The following is a 13,249-nucleotide window of genomic DNA, read 5'->3' as shown; positions in this document are numbered from 1 at the left end:
ATCAAAAGTCCAAACGTGTGATGGATCAGAAGAAGATATTTTTTTAATTATCACAACAAACCAAAATAAGAGTGCTGGAAAAGCTTGTTGTCATAATCACAATTCATAAACTCACTGGTGTTTTTGTCTTTAATCTCAGATCATTAATCATACACTTCTTTATCTTCCTTCCCCACTGCACATCCTTGAAACCACCCTCACTTTCATATATATATATATATATATATATATATATATATATATATATATATATATATATATATATACTGCATATACAGTGTAACACATGTAACATACTGTATGAAACTATCATTGACCTTCCCAAACTATACAATAGTTTATCATTGATTTATAACATATACCCTATTTGGCTTTTATATTAAAAGGTAGATATTGGCTAGTCACATCCATGAGGTCACTCCCATCTTAACCACACCTAAACAATTGCATTTGTTATATCTTATAAACATCTGATAAATAATTTCAGTGTATTGCTGCAGAGTTTCCGTCAATACCTTCCCTTCTAGATTGTCACTCTGGGAAACTTGCAGATAAAACCTGCTTTTCCTAAACCCACCATAGTGAAACCTACTAATGTTCATACTTTGTGTAATCTTAACACTTTCCTGAGTATAATGAATTGCTTTAAAACATGTTTTACATTTGCAAACAAACAATGCAAGTGATGGAATTGAATATATTTGGTTTGATTGGAATTTCTTCCAACAAACTATCGTTCGTGAACATTTCCATATTTTTTACAATCTGAGTTTGGAAAAACTGCCACAGACTGCTGCCCTGTGTGACTGAGAGCTGCAGAGTGTAAACGTTCTTTATTTCAGCCGCTGTTACCTGGTTGGTTTCACAAGGAATGTATCCTTAGATCTTTATGAGCCTGGCATTTCTTGTAAGTTTCGCTGTAGTATCACGTTAAGCCCTATTCACCTCCATGCACGATTACAAAAAATAATCTGGCAAATCTCACACAGCTAATGATGATAACCCTCTCTTGTTTTCTAAACAGCCATTGGATAAAAGCCAAGTTTCAGATGGGCACCTGGTCACTAGTGATCAACTGTGATTGACCCAAAGCAGCATCAGGTCTCTGAAAGTTGATTTTGAGGAGGATGCATTCATAGTATTTTACACTTTGACTTTTCCAAAATATAATTAAAGATGATGTGTGGGGGGATTTACTCACCGTGGATGGGGTTGTGTCCCACGGTCAGGGGGATGGGCCTCTCAGGTTGGGATTGGACACGTGTCTGTGTGTGTGTAGTGTGTGTGTGGTAGTATTTGGGCTTTATAACATACTGCTGGCTTTGACCTGGGTGCATGGGGATGGGCCGGATCCTGGAGGAGAAAAAGAACATCATGAGTCGTCAGAACAAAAAATATATAATCTGAATTTAACAGCAACAAAAACCTCTTGAAAAAATAACAAAATGACAAAAACAAATACACACATGAAATCATTCCTGTATTCCAGAAGCCAGGAACAAGCCTTGAACCTCGTTCAGTATCTACACAGAACTATCAGGACTTTATGGAGAAGTTGACCAAAAGAGCAATCAGCCAGAAACCTGATGTATTACACCAGCTCTTTGTCCTTTGACAATGCTTTAAGCCCGCGTCATACTGTCCCGAAATTGACACCAGATGGACACACGAATATGGAATTGTGAATTTCGCACGAAGATGGCCCCAAACCACACACAAAGGCAACATTCACATTACATTTAAGACATACAACTGCAACGAAAGTAACACAAACAATGATGATGAATGATTAAAGTACTATGATACTGTACTGATATCTTCAGACTTTGTTCTTTACTTTATCCGTCTTTATATGTAGAAGATATTAAGTTTTCTCCGTCATGTTGTTTCCATAGCAACAACAACTTCCTGTCAACTCGCCTTCAAAATAAAAGCATCTAAATAAAACAGGAAGTTAACCTAAATTACATTTAAGACATATAACTGCAACGAAAGTAACAAAAACAATGTAATATCCTTTTCAGTTTCACAGAACACAAATTGGGTTATTTACATAATATGTTTACATTATTTTGTTGTGCAATAAAACAACCAGATGGACACACGATAAAGGAAATGTTCAAATTCGGCTCTGATCGTAACAACATCGGGCCATTCGTGAGGGCATCTTAAGCCATCGTATGACCGCCGGTGGAGTTTCTCAGGCTGCGGCAGCAACTTCGTGAGCGGTGGCAAAATCTTTGGCATGCCAAAGGACCTTGCGAAGGTTCATTTTCGTGTTGAATTTGTGTGTCCATTTTGCCCTTCGTAAGGCACCCGTGAGGGCATCTTGTCAAATCGTGTCATCTTCGTCTGATCATCGGTGCCATTGAGCATTTTTCGCCCCGATGGAACCGATGATCAGACGAAGATGACACATTTCCTTTATCGTGTGTCCATCTGGTGTCAATTTCGGGACAGTGTGACGCGGGCTTAAAGGATTTAACCTAGAAATCAGTGCAGCAGCCTCTTCCTGCACTATTCCATTCACAGTGGATTCACTCTTTGGAGTCTGAGATCCTAGCCAGCAGGAGTATGTTCATTGTTAATCATTTGTTTTTTGAATAAGAGTTTTTAAATGAAAGACATACTGTATATACTCAGGATCTGAAATTATTGCAATGTCCTTGGATCAGTACTCTGAAATCACTTCCTCATGTTCTCAAATTCTTGTAGTTCTTCAAGACCATCAAACCTCCACTTCCTTTCACCACCCTTCCTAATAGCCGGGGCCTCCACCAGACTACTGGGCTCCAAACCTCACCAACATCTTCAATGATATTCTGAAAACCGCACAACAGACAAAGACATTTCAGAAAATGTGTTGTCCAAGTATTGTGCAACATGCAGGGCAGACATGCATCAACCTGACAGTACTTACAAATAAAGATAGTGCGCCAAACACACAGAGAACATTTTAAAAGTGCTGAAGACGCTCCACATCAAGTCTCTAAACACATATCTTATGGTACACTAACCCTTGAATGGTTTCTGTATCCTGGGGGAAAGAGTCATTTGACAGACTGTGTCCATGTGTAAAATGGGTGTAATATCAGTGTAATATGGGGGTAATATTGGTGTTACATGGGTGTAATCTCCTGTCTAATGTCCACTCGTAAGATTGATGAAATAATACTCTAACTAATGCTAACCCGGTAACTGGAAATCCGAACGGTTAGGTCCCTTTTTACAGAGACTTGGCTCCATCGGGGGATTCCTTATCGAGCTATGGCCCCTGGCAGGTGAACCAAAGCCCAGAGTGCAGGATGAGACTTGAGGAGACGGACTCAGCAATAACTCTTACTGCTCAAACGTCAAAGTTGATGGACAATCTCTCCAGAATGTAACATTTTATTGAAGCAAAATGTCTTCATCATTCACCATCACTCCTAATAGAAATTCAAGAAGCCCCCCCCCCCCTAGTTGTTTGCCTCCGCCAACCTATCAAATCGCAGTTCAGATGCATGTATCTCCAAAATGTAAATCACTTTGTCTTCAACAGCAGCTGTGCTGGTAATGTTTTCCCCATGTGCAACTGTGTGAGTCATACTCTCAAAAGATGCAGTCACAAATCTCTCCAGGTGTATAGTTGAGACCCAAATGGAGGTTGGTTTGGGGATGGCAGTGGTCCGAGCAAGAGGGGAGGAACTGTGGGCTGCCTCTTTGCAAAATGGTCTTTTGTGTTATCTTATTTTACCTAAAGAACCAGTGACCTTCATGTTTGACCTTTGACCACCAAACTCTAATCTGTTCATTCTTGATTTTTTCAAATGTTGGTTTCAAATTTAAAGAAAAGCATTGAAGCATTCCTCAAATATGGCATATTCATGAGAATGTTATGCAACCCTTACCTGCAGAATGCCAACAAAATCCATTAGATAAATATGTTAAAATGAATTGTGATCAATATATGGAATAGGAAACTGTCTTTTTTTTTTTTAAATGTAAATGTGCACCAGGAATAAAGATGCGTAACTCATTTTGAGGAAACTTTTCAGGTCCACCAGACAGAGACGACTGTCAACAGTTCAAGTTTGACGTATTTCCAGATGGGATGTTTGTGTATTATTTATGTGTGCGAAGCAAAAATAGTAAATGTATTTGATCCCCATGATTGTGGCAGTGTTGTAGTCAAGTCACCAATTCACGAGTCCAAGTCACTCTCGAGTCACCACTCTTCGAGTCCGAGTCCAAGTCCGAGTCACCAAGGGAGAGTCGTAGTCGAGTCCGAGATTAAGTCCGAGTCACCCAAGGAGTGTCCGAGTCGAGTCCGAGTCCGAGTCATCATTACCTGTGTTCGAGTCCGAGTCCAAGTCCGAGTCACCCAAGGAGTGTCCGAGTCGAGTCCGAGTCCGAGTCATCATTACCTGTGTTCGAGTCCGAGTCCAAGTCTGAGTCACCTAAGAAGAGTCCAAGTCAAGTCCGAGTCACAAGTCTTCATGTATTAATCTTCGTGGATATATGTGTTGAAATGTAGCTGCTCCTCTACATTGCTTTTATCCTGTCATGTTATACTAATCTGCCTATTGAACTGCTGTGAAGCCAGTTTGGCTACAATTCTTGTAATAGGTGCTATACAAATATAAAGCTTATTACTAATATTAATATTATTATTATTATATATAAATAAACTATGTTTAAAATGAGTTACCTTTTAGAGAAGTGATTATATTTGTATGCCAATATTTTCCTATGGTAAAGTTTTCGTTTTGCACTTTTATTTTGATAGTAATAAGATCGGGACTCTTATTTTGAAGGAACTTTTACCGGTTAAATCGGTTTACTGATAAAGATTTAGCCCCAGAAAGCACATGGCTACTTAGCATGCAAAATGACGTCATTCTGCATGTTAAGTAGCCATGTGCTTTCGTGTTATCGGCTGAATCTTTATGTATTGATTAGATGGCCTATATGTCTGAACTCGATGTTTAGAGTAATGTGTTACGGAGCCTTCTCTTCAATATTGTTTCCACATAGAGCATTTTGCGCTGCTCTTTTCCAATGTGGAAGCAGAATGTGTGAAAGCATACAGCACGATGCGGGGTGTGTCTCTAGACATCTTTAGACTGGAATAGCGGGGCCCAGTACGTGAACTCGCCTCGCAGCCGGTGCACACGCCAGGATAGATCAGACTCCATAGAAAACTTGCTCGAGTCCGAGTCCGAGTCCAAGTCGGAGCGTCAATGTACAAGTCGAGTCCGAGTCATCATGGGCAGAAAAATTCACGAGTCCGAGTCCGAGTCCAAGTCAGCGTACGCGATAATTCACGAGTCCGAGTCCGAGTCCAAGTCAGCGTACTTCAGGAGTCGGAGTCCGAGTCCAAGTCATCGTGCGCGAGAATTCACGAGTCCAAGTCCGAGTCGCGTCAATCAGTGCGCGAGTCCGAGTCGAGTCACGAGTCCCGAAAATCGGCACTCGAGTCCGAGTACAGGACTCGAGTGCTCCATCTCTGGATTGTGGCACTGCCTTGTAGTATAAGCTAAAGTCAGCATGAGTTTACAGTGTGCATGTATGTGAGCTCATCTGTGTTTGGTCAGGCACAGCCCCACCTAGTGTCAGCAGAAAGTATTACAAATAATGATTACAAAAATGCAAAAAAATAAATAAAAAAATATATAAAATATATTTTAAGATCATGTTTAATCATCTGATTCGTCTGTACATTGCTGTTTTAGTCTGTGTTCTTCTAATTAGTGTGTCTACAGTCACAGTGTGTGCCTATTGAGCTGTTTAGAGCCATGTGGGACAAAACCTGATTATGCCCCTTCCTCTCGCTGTGAAGTGAACGTTGACTGTAAAAACTACACTGCGCATGCTCAGAGTATTTTGTAATGAAATGTGTGTGGCAAAAAAATAATGACCAGAGGGGCATGGAGCTACCATCCCCGCCATACGTCATCTCAAATCATTCAGAGCTGATTGGCTGTAAGTACGTGTGCCGCGAAAAGTGTGGTGTGTGAAGAGGAGACGAGAGAGCTGCAGTGGCGCGTCCTAAAACCAGGAAGTAAGCACAAAAAAGCAATGAGATTTCTCCAGAGGATTTTAGAAAATAGCTCGAAATAAGATCTGTGGGAAACGTACCTGTTAGATAAATGCACGTTTTGTTCAGCCGGATAATATCCACATGTCTACCCTACTTTTATAATTTTTTTATCATAAATCTATGGATTAGATTTATGATAGACTTTTGAAACTACAAGAACATAAGGAGGACTTTTACAAAAAAGTAATAGAAATGTTTGTCCAGAAGGATAGGCAAATGGACTTCATCTTCAAGTCAAGGTAAGACCGCCATTTTATTGAAAATGGGATCTTACTAAGAGAGAACAATTCAATATTTAAATGATCAAATTACATTTTTTGGGTATCCTTTTGTTGAACTGTCTGTTTAAAATTAATCGAAGCATCAGACAAAAAAAGCTTTTGAAAATAATATTATATTTTGGTTTAGGTCAAAATATAATATTTGTAAACCTGAAGAGTCAGTGCCAGTGCCTCACCAGCCATGAACCTCACTGCACGTCACTGCAGAAGCTTATATATAGACATCTAAGTTTTTTGTGCCCCACCACTTTTGTACATATAAAAACGCCACTGTGGGTTTGCATGCTTTATATTTGCATTTAGGTCAGATCAACTTTACACAGCCTTGTTTACTACAGACTGAATGGCAGAGCATCACTCTGAGCATGTGCTCTGAATTTCCATCATGCAGTCTGACATTAGTGGAGATAAGCAGCTTATCTCAACTCAGTTACAGAGATCAATTCCTCACCAACAGTAAGAGGGCAATGATGTTGACATGAATGCATGGGATCTTTGGTGTATGAAAATGAAAAGAATCACTGCATGTTGTCCCCAAGCATCCACCCATCAAGCAAATAAGGGGACACTGTTTGTGAGTCCCTGAGAACCATGCAGGCAGCTCCTCTCGCTGGAGCTCACTGTGCCCTGGGAGGAAAGGATGGAGGAGGCGCAAGAGAGGAAGAGGGCCAAGTACCAGGAAAAATGGTGGAGGACTGTTGCAGGAATTGGTGGAGGACGATGCGTGCTCGTGGAGGTGGGCAGCTGTGGGTTTGAAGGCCATTCCCTCAGCAAGGCCTACAGAACGATGGGTATTAAGGGACCAAGCAGGAGATGAGTAACAGCGTGAAGGAAGCAGAGTGAGCGTGGCTGAAAAAGGTGGCCAGTGTGCCTGATCAACTTCGGTTGCAAGACCCAAAACACCCAATGACTATACAACACGATGATGTGCTCAAATGTTTTCATCAGAAGATGTATGTAAGAACTTTCCTCAGAGGTAGAATTCTAGCAGTTGTAATGATCCTGACCTTTAAAGCACCATGCATTGGACATTTTAGAGAAATGTCTCAACAACTATTGAATGGATGGCCAGGATCTGCTCACTTTCCATGTAACACTTCTCTTTTCCAGTGACATCATTTGCATGGATTGGCATAAAATACTGTTTAAACATTTATGGTTCCTAGACTATAGTGATTAACTGAGTATTTCTCTAGCTCACCATTAGGCTAACTTTTTTAGTAAATATCTGTCGGAATGGGTTGCCATGAAATGTCGTACAGACATTCACGTTTCCTTTAAAGAACTTTGAAAGATGCTCACCTGATTTGTCTAACTCATTCTGCTTGATTCTATTTCAAAATGTATTTTTGCTCAGAAAGAGGACAGTGGATTTTGTACCTATCGCTTACAATAAAAGCACAGGATGATCAGAAGCAATTGATCTTTTAACAGTCATTATATTAATATAAGCATGCTGATGACTGTTGTTTGCGAAAACTCCATAAGGAAAATAAAATTTAAAGGGGACCTATCATGCAAAATGCACTTTTGTACGTCTTTTATACATGAATATGTGTCCCCGGTGTTCCAGGGAACTCACCAAGTGTCAGAAAACACAACCCTCTCTATTTTCCTCCATACCCAAATCTCTAAAAAAGGGGCTGCAACGGATCTGATAAAAACTGATCCAGATTTGAACACTGTCCTGACGTCAGGACAGTGGCGCTACGGCTATTGGGCCAACTCCACCAATCAGGAGGAGACAGCCACAACCATTGCCGTTCGAAAGCGCTGGAGACGCTGTAGTACATATGCCAGGCCTGTAGATGGTGCTGTTCTCACAGAATCAGCCCTTGCTAAGCTAAAGAATGTCAAATTGAGCAAAATGAGGCATGGCTAAAATGCATGATCTGTTTGGTATTTTGAAAAAAAAAAAGTATAAATATGCCTTATATAGGTATGGTCCTACACTATATTATTCAAATATAGCATGATAGGTCTACTTTAAACTAGGAACTTCTTCATGACAAACTATAGGTGAAGTTTACCACTTGACCATGATGCCGGAAGATACAGTCAACAGGTTTTCAAAAATGTTGACAAAATTATTTAAATGGTAAATGTTACAATATTTAAATATGATATCACCTTACAGGGTTGTCAAGTGGATGATATAAGGAGAGTGCACGGCCACAGAGAGGAGATGATACACATGGAGTCATTTGTCAACCAGGTGTATTTTCATCTCATTTATATGATAGGCCCCCTGCCATGGTAAAAATAAACAGAAAATGATAGCCTTGTAAATATCTCTGCTCTGAACTGTAACTTAAATAGAATAGATCTTCTGTTTAGGGTATGCAACTATATTTATAGTATAGGCTATGCCACTCTCCCTTGTGATATACAGTTATGTTTACATGTGTCATTTTCTGTGTGTTCATTTCTACTACAGAGTCATACAACTAAGCTCTTGTTAAACCTTCTGGATATTATTTTAATACATTTTTATTCAGTCGCAAAAAATATCCACAAAAAACGTATTGCATTTTTAGCAGCAAAAAAACTGAAAACACAACATTGACATATCCATGTAAAGAGTCGTGTTCCTGTGCACCTGACAGAAACATGGCTTTCTAACGGCCACAACCAATGCTCCTCTACGCTCACCAGGGTGTTTCTCAATCGCAAGTACGCTTGCTTGGTAGCACATGTCTGCCGAGCATCTTGCTTCAGAAGCGAGTCAAGAATACTTCCTGCCATTTGGCAAACAAAGAGTGGAACAGGCTACCAAGTGTGCAGGTGTGCGTCATATGAGAGGCCCCGCCTTACATTTTCCGCCACAGATTTTGGAAATTGGTCCGTGCGCAAAGCATTGTGGGGATTTTAAGACCGCGGAGTCTACTCATGTGCAGCCTCGATATTTCTCCAAACGGAGTACGCCGGGCTCGGTAGATTTCCAAGTATGCTGGAGATTGGAACAGTACTTCGGCGGCACTCGATGACGTAGTATGCTTGAAATAGTGGCTCTGGAGCAGCTTTACTCGCAATTGAGAAACACCCATGGTTCTTTGCGTGATGCTAGACAAGTAGCGCAAAGTGAGTTTATGAAAGCTTCAAACCGCTACCTTCCCTGAAAATCTCAGCTGACCACTGATTCGTTAGAGACCGTTACAGCACCTCACATGGACACTGTTCAAAAGGAGCCTTGCGGTGAAGCCAGCTGGGCAGTTTTGGTCCTATGGTACCTACAATGTTTGTTGTGAGGTCTGTAACTACAAGCCTCTGTTAATATCTGTCTGTGTTCTGTTGTCTGTCTGTTTTCTTGTTATATTTTGAAAGGTGTTCAACCCGTCTTTCGTCTGTGGTTGCTTCCTGTCTTTGTGTTTTCCCTCCTGTCTGATTACTGATTCTGTTCACCTGGTGCCTCTGGGTTTTTCCTGTCCTCCCCAGCTGTGTCTTGTCCTCTGATTAGTTTGCATGCATTTAGGTTCTGGTTTTCTATCGGTGGTTGTGGGATTATTGAGTATTTGACAAGGGAGAGAGTTCTGTTTGCCTGAGAGTCGTTCACAAGGAGTGAGTTCTGTTGAAAACTTTTGTCAGTCCTGCAATTGGGTCCTACCTGCTCGGCGCAACCCGTGACAGCCTCACAGCCAACCACACATCCTAAAGTTATGTTTTTTGGGTTTTGCATCAAACATACACACGCTGGGTGGCAAATAGTTTGAATATGTAGCGAAATGCAGTGGATGTCAAGATATGTAGATTCCTCTAATGGTCCAAACTATTATCAAGCACAAAAATGACAATTAGCAACTTGAACCACCATTTTCTGAGCATAGACATTACAAACTAACCAAAAGTAACATATGCATATTTGCACATAAAACTGCAACCTTAAAGGTGGGGTAGGTAAGTTTGAGAAACCGGCTCGAGATCGCTAGAATTTGAAAATACACAACCGGAGAAAATCTGCCACTTCCTTACAGAGCCCCTCCTCCAACACACACGAACGCGCACATGACCAATGAGGGCACGAGATAAGTTTGTGCACAGATGGAAGGCTGACAGGCAGGTAGGCCATCCAGTTATTTTAGCCGGGCCGGCTAAAATGATTGGTCGTGCTTTTTACAGTATTACGGCTTCCACAGATGACATTTATTTATGGCTTTTTTGTCAAAGCACTTAAGATATTCATTGCTATCGGGATGTTAAGAGCATTCCATGGAATATAACAAAAAGTGTATCTCGAGCCGGTTTCTCAAACTTACCTACCCTACCTTTAACACATTTCTCTGCATAATGGTAGATGTAGTGTAAATGTGTGTCCGGGCTACAGATGGGATCCTTGTTTGCAGCGCACCCCCTTAATGGTAACACATTTACTACCACCTCTACAGAGACGTAGTCCTAAAATTGGCCAAAGCAAAGATCTGCTGAGCTGAGAACGAGAGAGAATAATGACAGCAAAAGAGAAGTTATAAACATAAGCTCTCATTCCAGTCTCAACAAAATATCTAGCATAACCGCGTGCGCTGGCAATGACTCAGCCATTAAATGAAAAAAGCAGGAGTTTGGAGAGAGTCCAAGAATTTGCAAAGCAGCCTGCTAGTCTTTAATATCAGAGAGGACATTTCACTCATTTCTACATGAACAGAATGGTGAGTCAGGGTTGAAGTGTGTGTGTGTGTGTGTGTGTGTGTGTGTGTGTGTGTGTGTGTGTGTGTGTGTGTGTGTGTGTGTGTGTGTGTGTGTGTGTGTGTGTGTGTGTGTGTGTGTGTGTGTGTGTGTGTGTGTGTGTGTGTGTGTGTGTGTGTGTGTGTGTGTGAAGGGGGCTGAGTCTGTTCAGTCTTGGCCTTCAATACTTTGGCCGCAATCACAATCCACCAGCCGACCTCTACTCTGCAGTCGTCCAAGTCTTCTTCCCAGGAGAGCTGACAGACTCTGGTCTAACATAGTGAACCCGCTGAACCTCACCAAGCCGCCTCACGTCTTAGCAATATCACAACTGAGGGAATGTCGACTCCAGGGAGGGGAAGGAGGAATATCTTTGCAGAGTACGTCAGTGCTGTGTTCTGGCTCCGTGACTGCTTGACCGAGGGGACATTCTTGCATGGCTCTTAAAGTTTGTATCCATAAGAGCTCGTCTTCAATAATCTGCAGGTTACCTGTCATGCACAATGCTATCAGCCCATTGGATGGCATTGTGCAGAGGTAGAAGAAGTACTCAGATCTTGTACTTAAATAAAAATAGCAATACATTAATGTCAAAATACTACATCACAAGTAATAGGGCGTTTCACAGTTTAGTTTTGAGAGATGCATTATGTTAAAAGTTTATCACATGTTTTTTAATGCAACATTTCTAATTTCTAATTTAAGCTGATTAATAAAAGTAGTGGAGTAAAATGACATTATTTCCCTTTTAAATGTAGTGGAGAAAAAGTATTAAGTAGCATCATTGAAATACTCAAGTAAAGAACAGGTACTTCGAAATGTCACTTGAGTAAAGTACTTGAGTAAATGTACTTTGTTACTTTCTAATTATGCAGTCAGATGGGCTGATAGCATTGTCCTCATGATTGGCTGTTGTGTCATAAGGTGGAGTGCAGCTTCATGAGGATGTATGATTGCCTCACCCTGTGAAGGAAACTCATTTTGGTCAATTGTCCATCGTTGGGTGGAGTTGGAATGTGAACTGAAATGTTCAGCTCCAGACTCAGATACCTTTCAAATCTACAGTCTGTTACAACGCCTGCATTTCTGCCAACGTTTCACAGTGCTGTCACTCAGGCACGTGCTGAGGACGTTAGAGGGGCCGGGGCCCACATTCAGAAAAGGTTTAAAGGGATATAACATGTATGTATTTGGAATAAATCCATGACTGGGGTTGGTTCACACACTAATACGTGACAGTTAATTAATGATACATGCAAAGAAAGTAAGTACATTTCTGTAAATTCTTATCACATGTTAACTAGCCCACTGACTGACAGAAGCTCAGTACATGCAGACAAAGATGTACTTCCCCTCTCGCCTCCATATTCCTCTTACCACATTCTCCATAAAGGCATAAGGCACAATGTTTCCAATAAGAAGATGCTGATATTGTATGGCTAATACTGTGCCAAAAAAATAGTTTAAAATAATTCACACGTCATACTAAGGTGCTCTATTGTAAAAAGCAACACGAAGGTTTAGGATAAGGTGTATTAGACACAGGTTTATTTATTCTTATGCTTTATGTATGATAATATTATTGATTTGTACACAAAAATTAAATTCCAAAAACGGCACTCTAATAGGAGAGCAACAGGGCAGGTGCTCGAGCCCCCTTTGAGGTCTGTCTGTGCACGTGCCTGCTGTCACTCTTTCTTGTTGAGTCTGTGGAGTTCTTTCATTTTGATTCGCTGCGGCCCCATCATCTGTTCAGACTGCTCAAAGTGGTATGATGCTAAATATATATGAGTCCAAAACCATTTCTCTTTTTTTTCACCTGCAATGTTTTTTTTATTTGTAATTGCGGCTGAGTAATCTTGGGAATGCATTACATCTGGAAACAGAAATGTGTGAGTGCCTCTGATCCACCTCATGACTCCATGGTGACTGGGCGGGTCATACTTTTCTTTTGTGTTTGAATAGATATAATTTATTCAAACTGTTGAATAAAAAATACGTTATGAGACAATTTCTTCTTATTAGTGAATATGGAGTTTTATACAAAAATGTAAATATCAGTTTCAGTAAGTAAGAATAAATATATATATACGTTTTCTCATATAATATTTCATGAGTGGACCATTTCTAGCTTCAAATCCATGTCAGACCACAAGAGTATTTTCTTTCTTCTTTGGTAAATAGTAGCCTGCCAGCTTCACTGTTTCCATATTGAAGTTTGCCGAGG

General features: G+C 40.7%; 1 protein-coding gene across 3 annotated transcripts in view; it reads right to left on the bottom strand.

Moving 5' to 3' along the window:
• Positions 1–13,249, bottom strand: part of ltbp1 (latent transforming growth factor beta binding protein 1) — a 125,208-nt gene that overhangs the window by 84,950 nt on the left and 27,009 nt on the right. For all 3 annotated transcript variants that reach the window (XM_034122360.1, XM_034122368.1, XM_034122374.1), the window contains exon 4: positions 1,202–1,353. In XM_034122360.1, the coding sequence (XP_033978251.1) occupies positions 1,202–1,353 (152 nt within the window). The remainder of the gene's footprint in view (positions 1–1,201; positions 1,354–13,249) is intronic.

Source organism: Trematomus bernacchii, unplaced genomic scaffold, assembly GCF_902827165.1.
Source record: "Trematomus bernacchii unplaced genomic scaffold, fTreBer1.1, whole genome shotgun sequence".
NCBI classification, from domain to species: domain Eukaryota; kingdom Metazoa; phylum Chordata; class Actinopteri; order Perciformes; family Nototheniidae; genus Trematomus; species Trematomus bernacchii.
The sequence above is the reverse complement of the archived record's forward strand: the minus strand, read 5'-3'. Positions and strand labels throughout refer to the sequence as shown.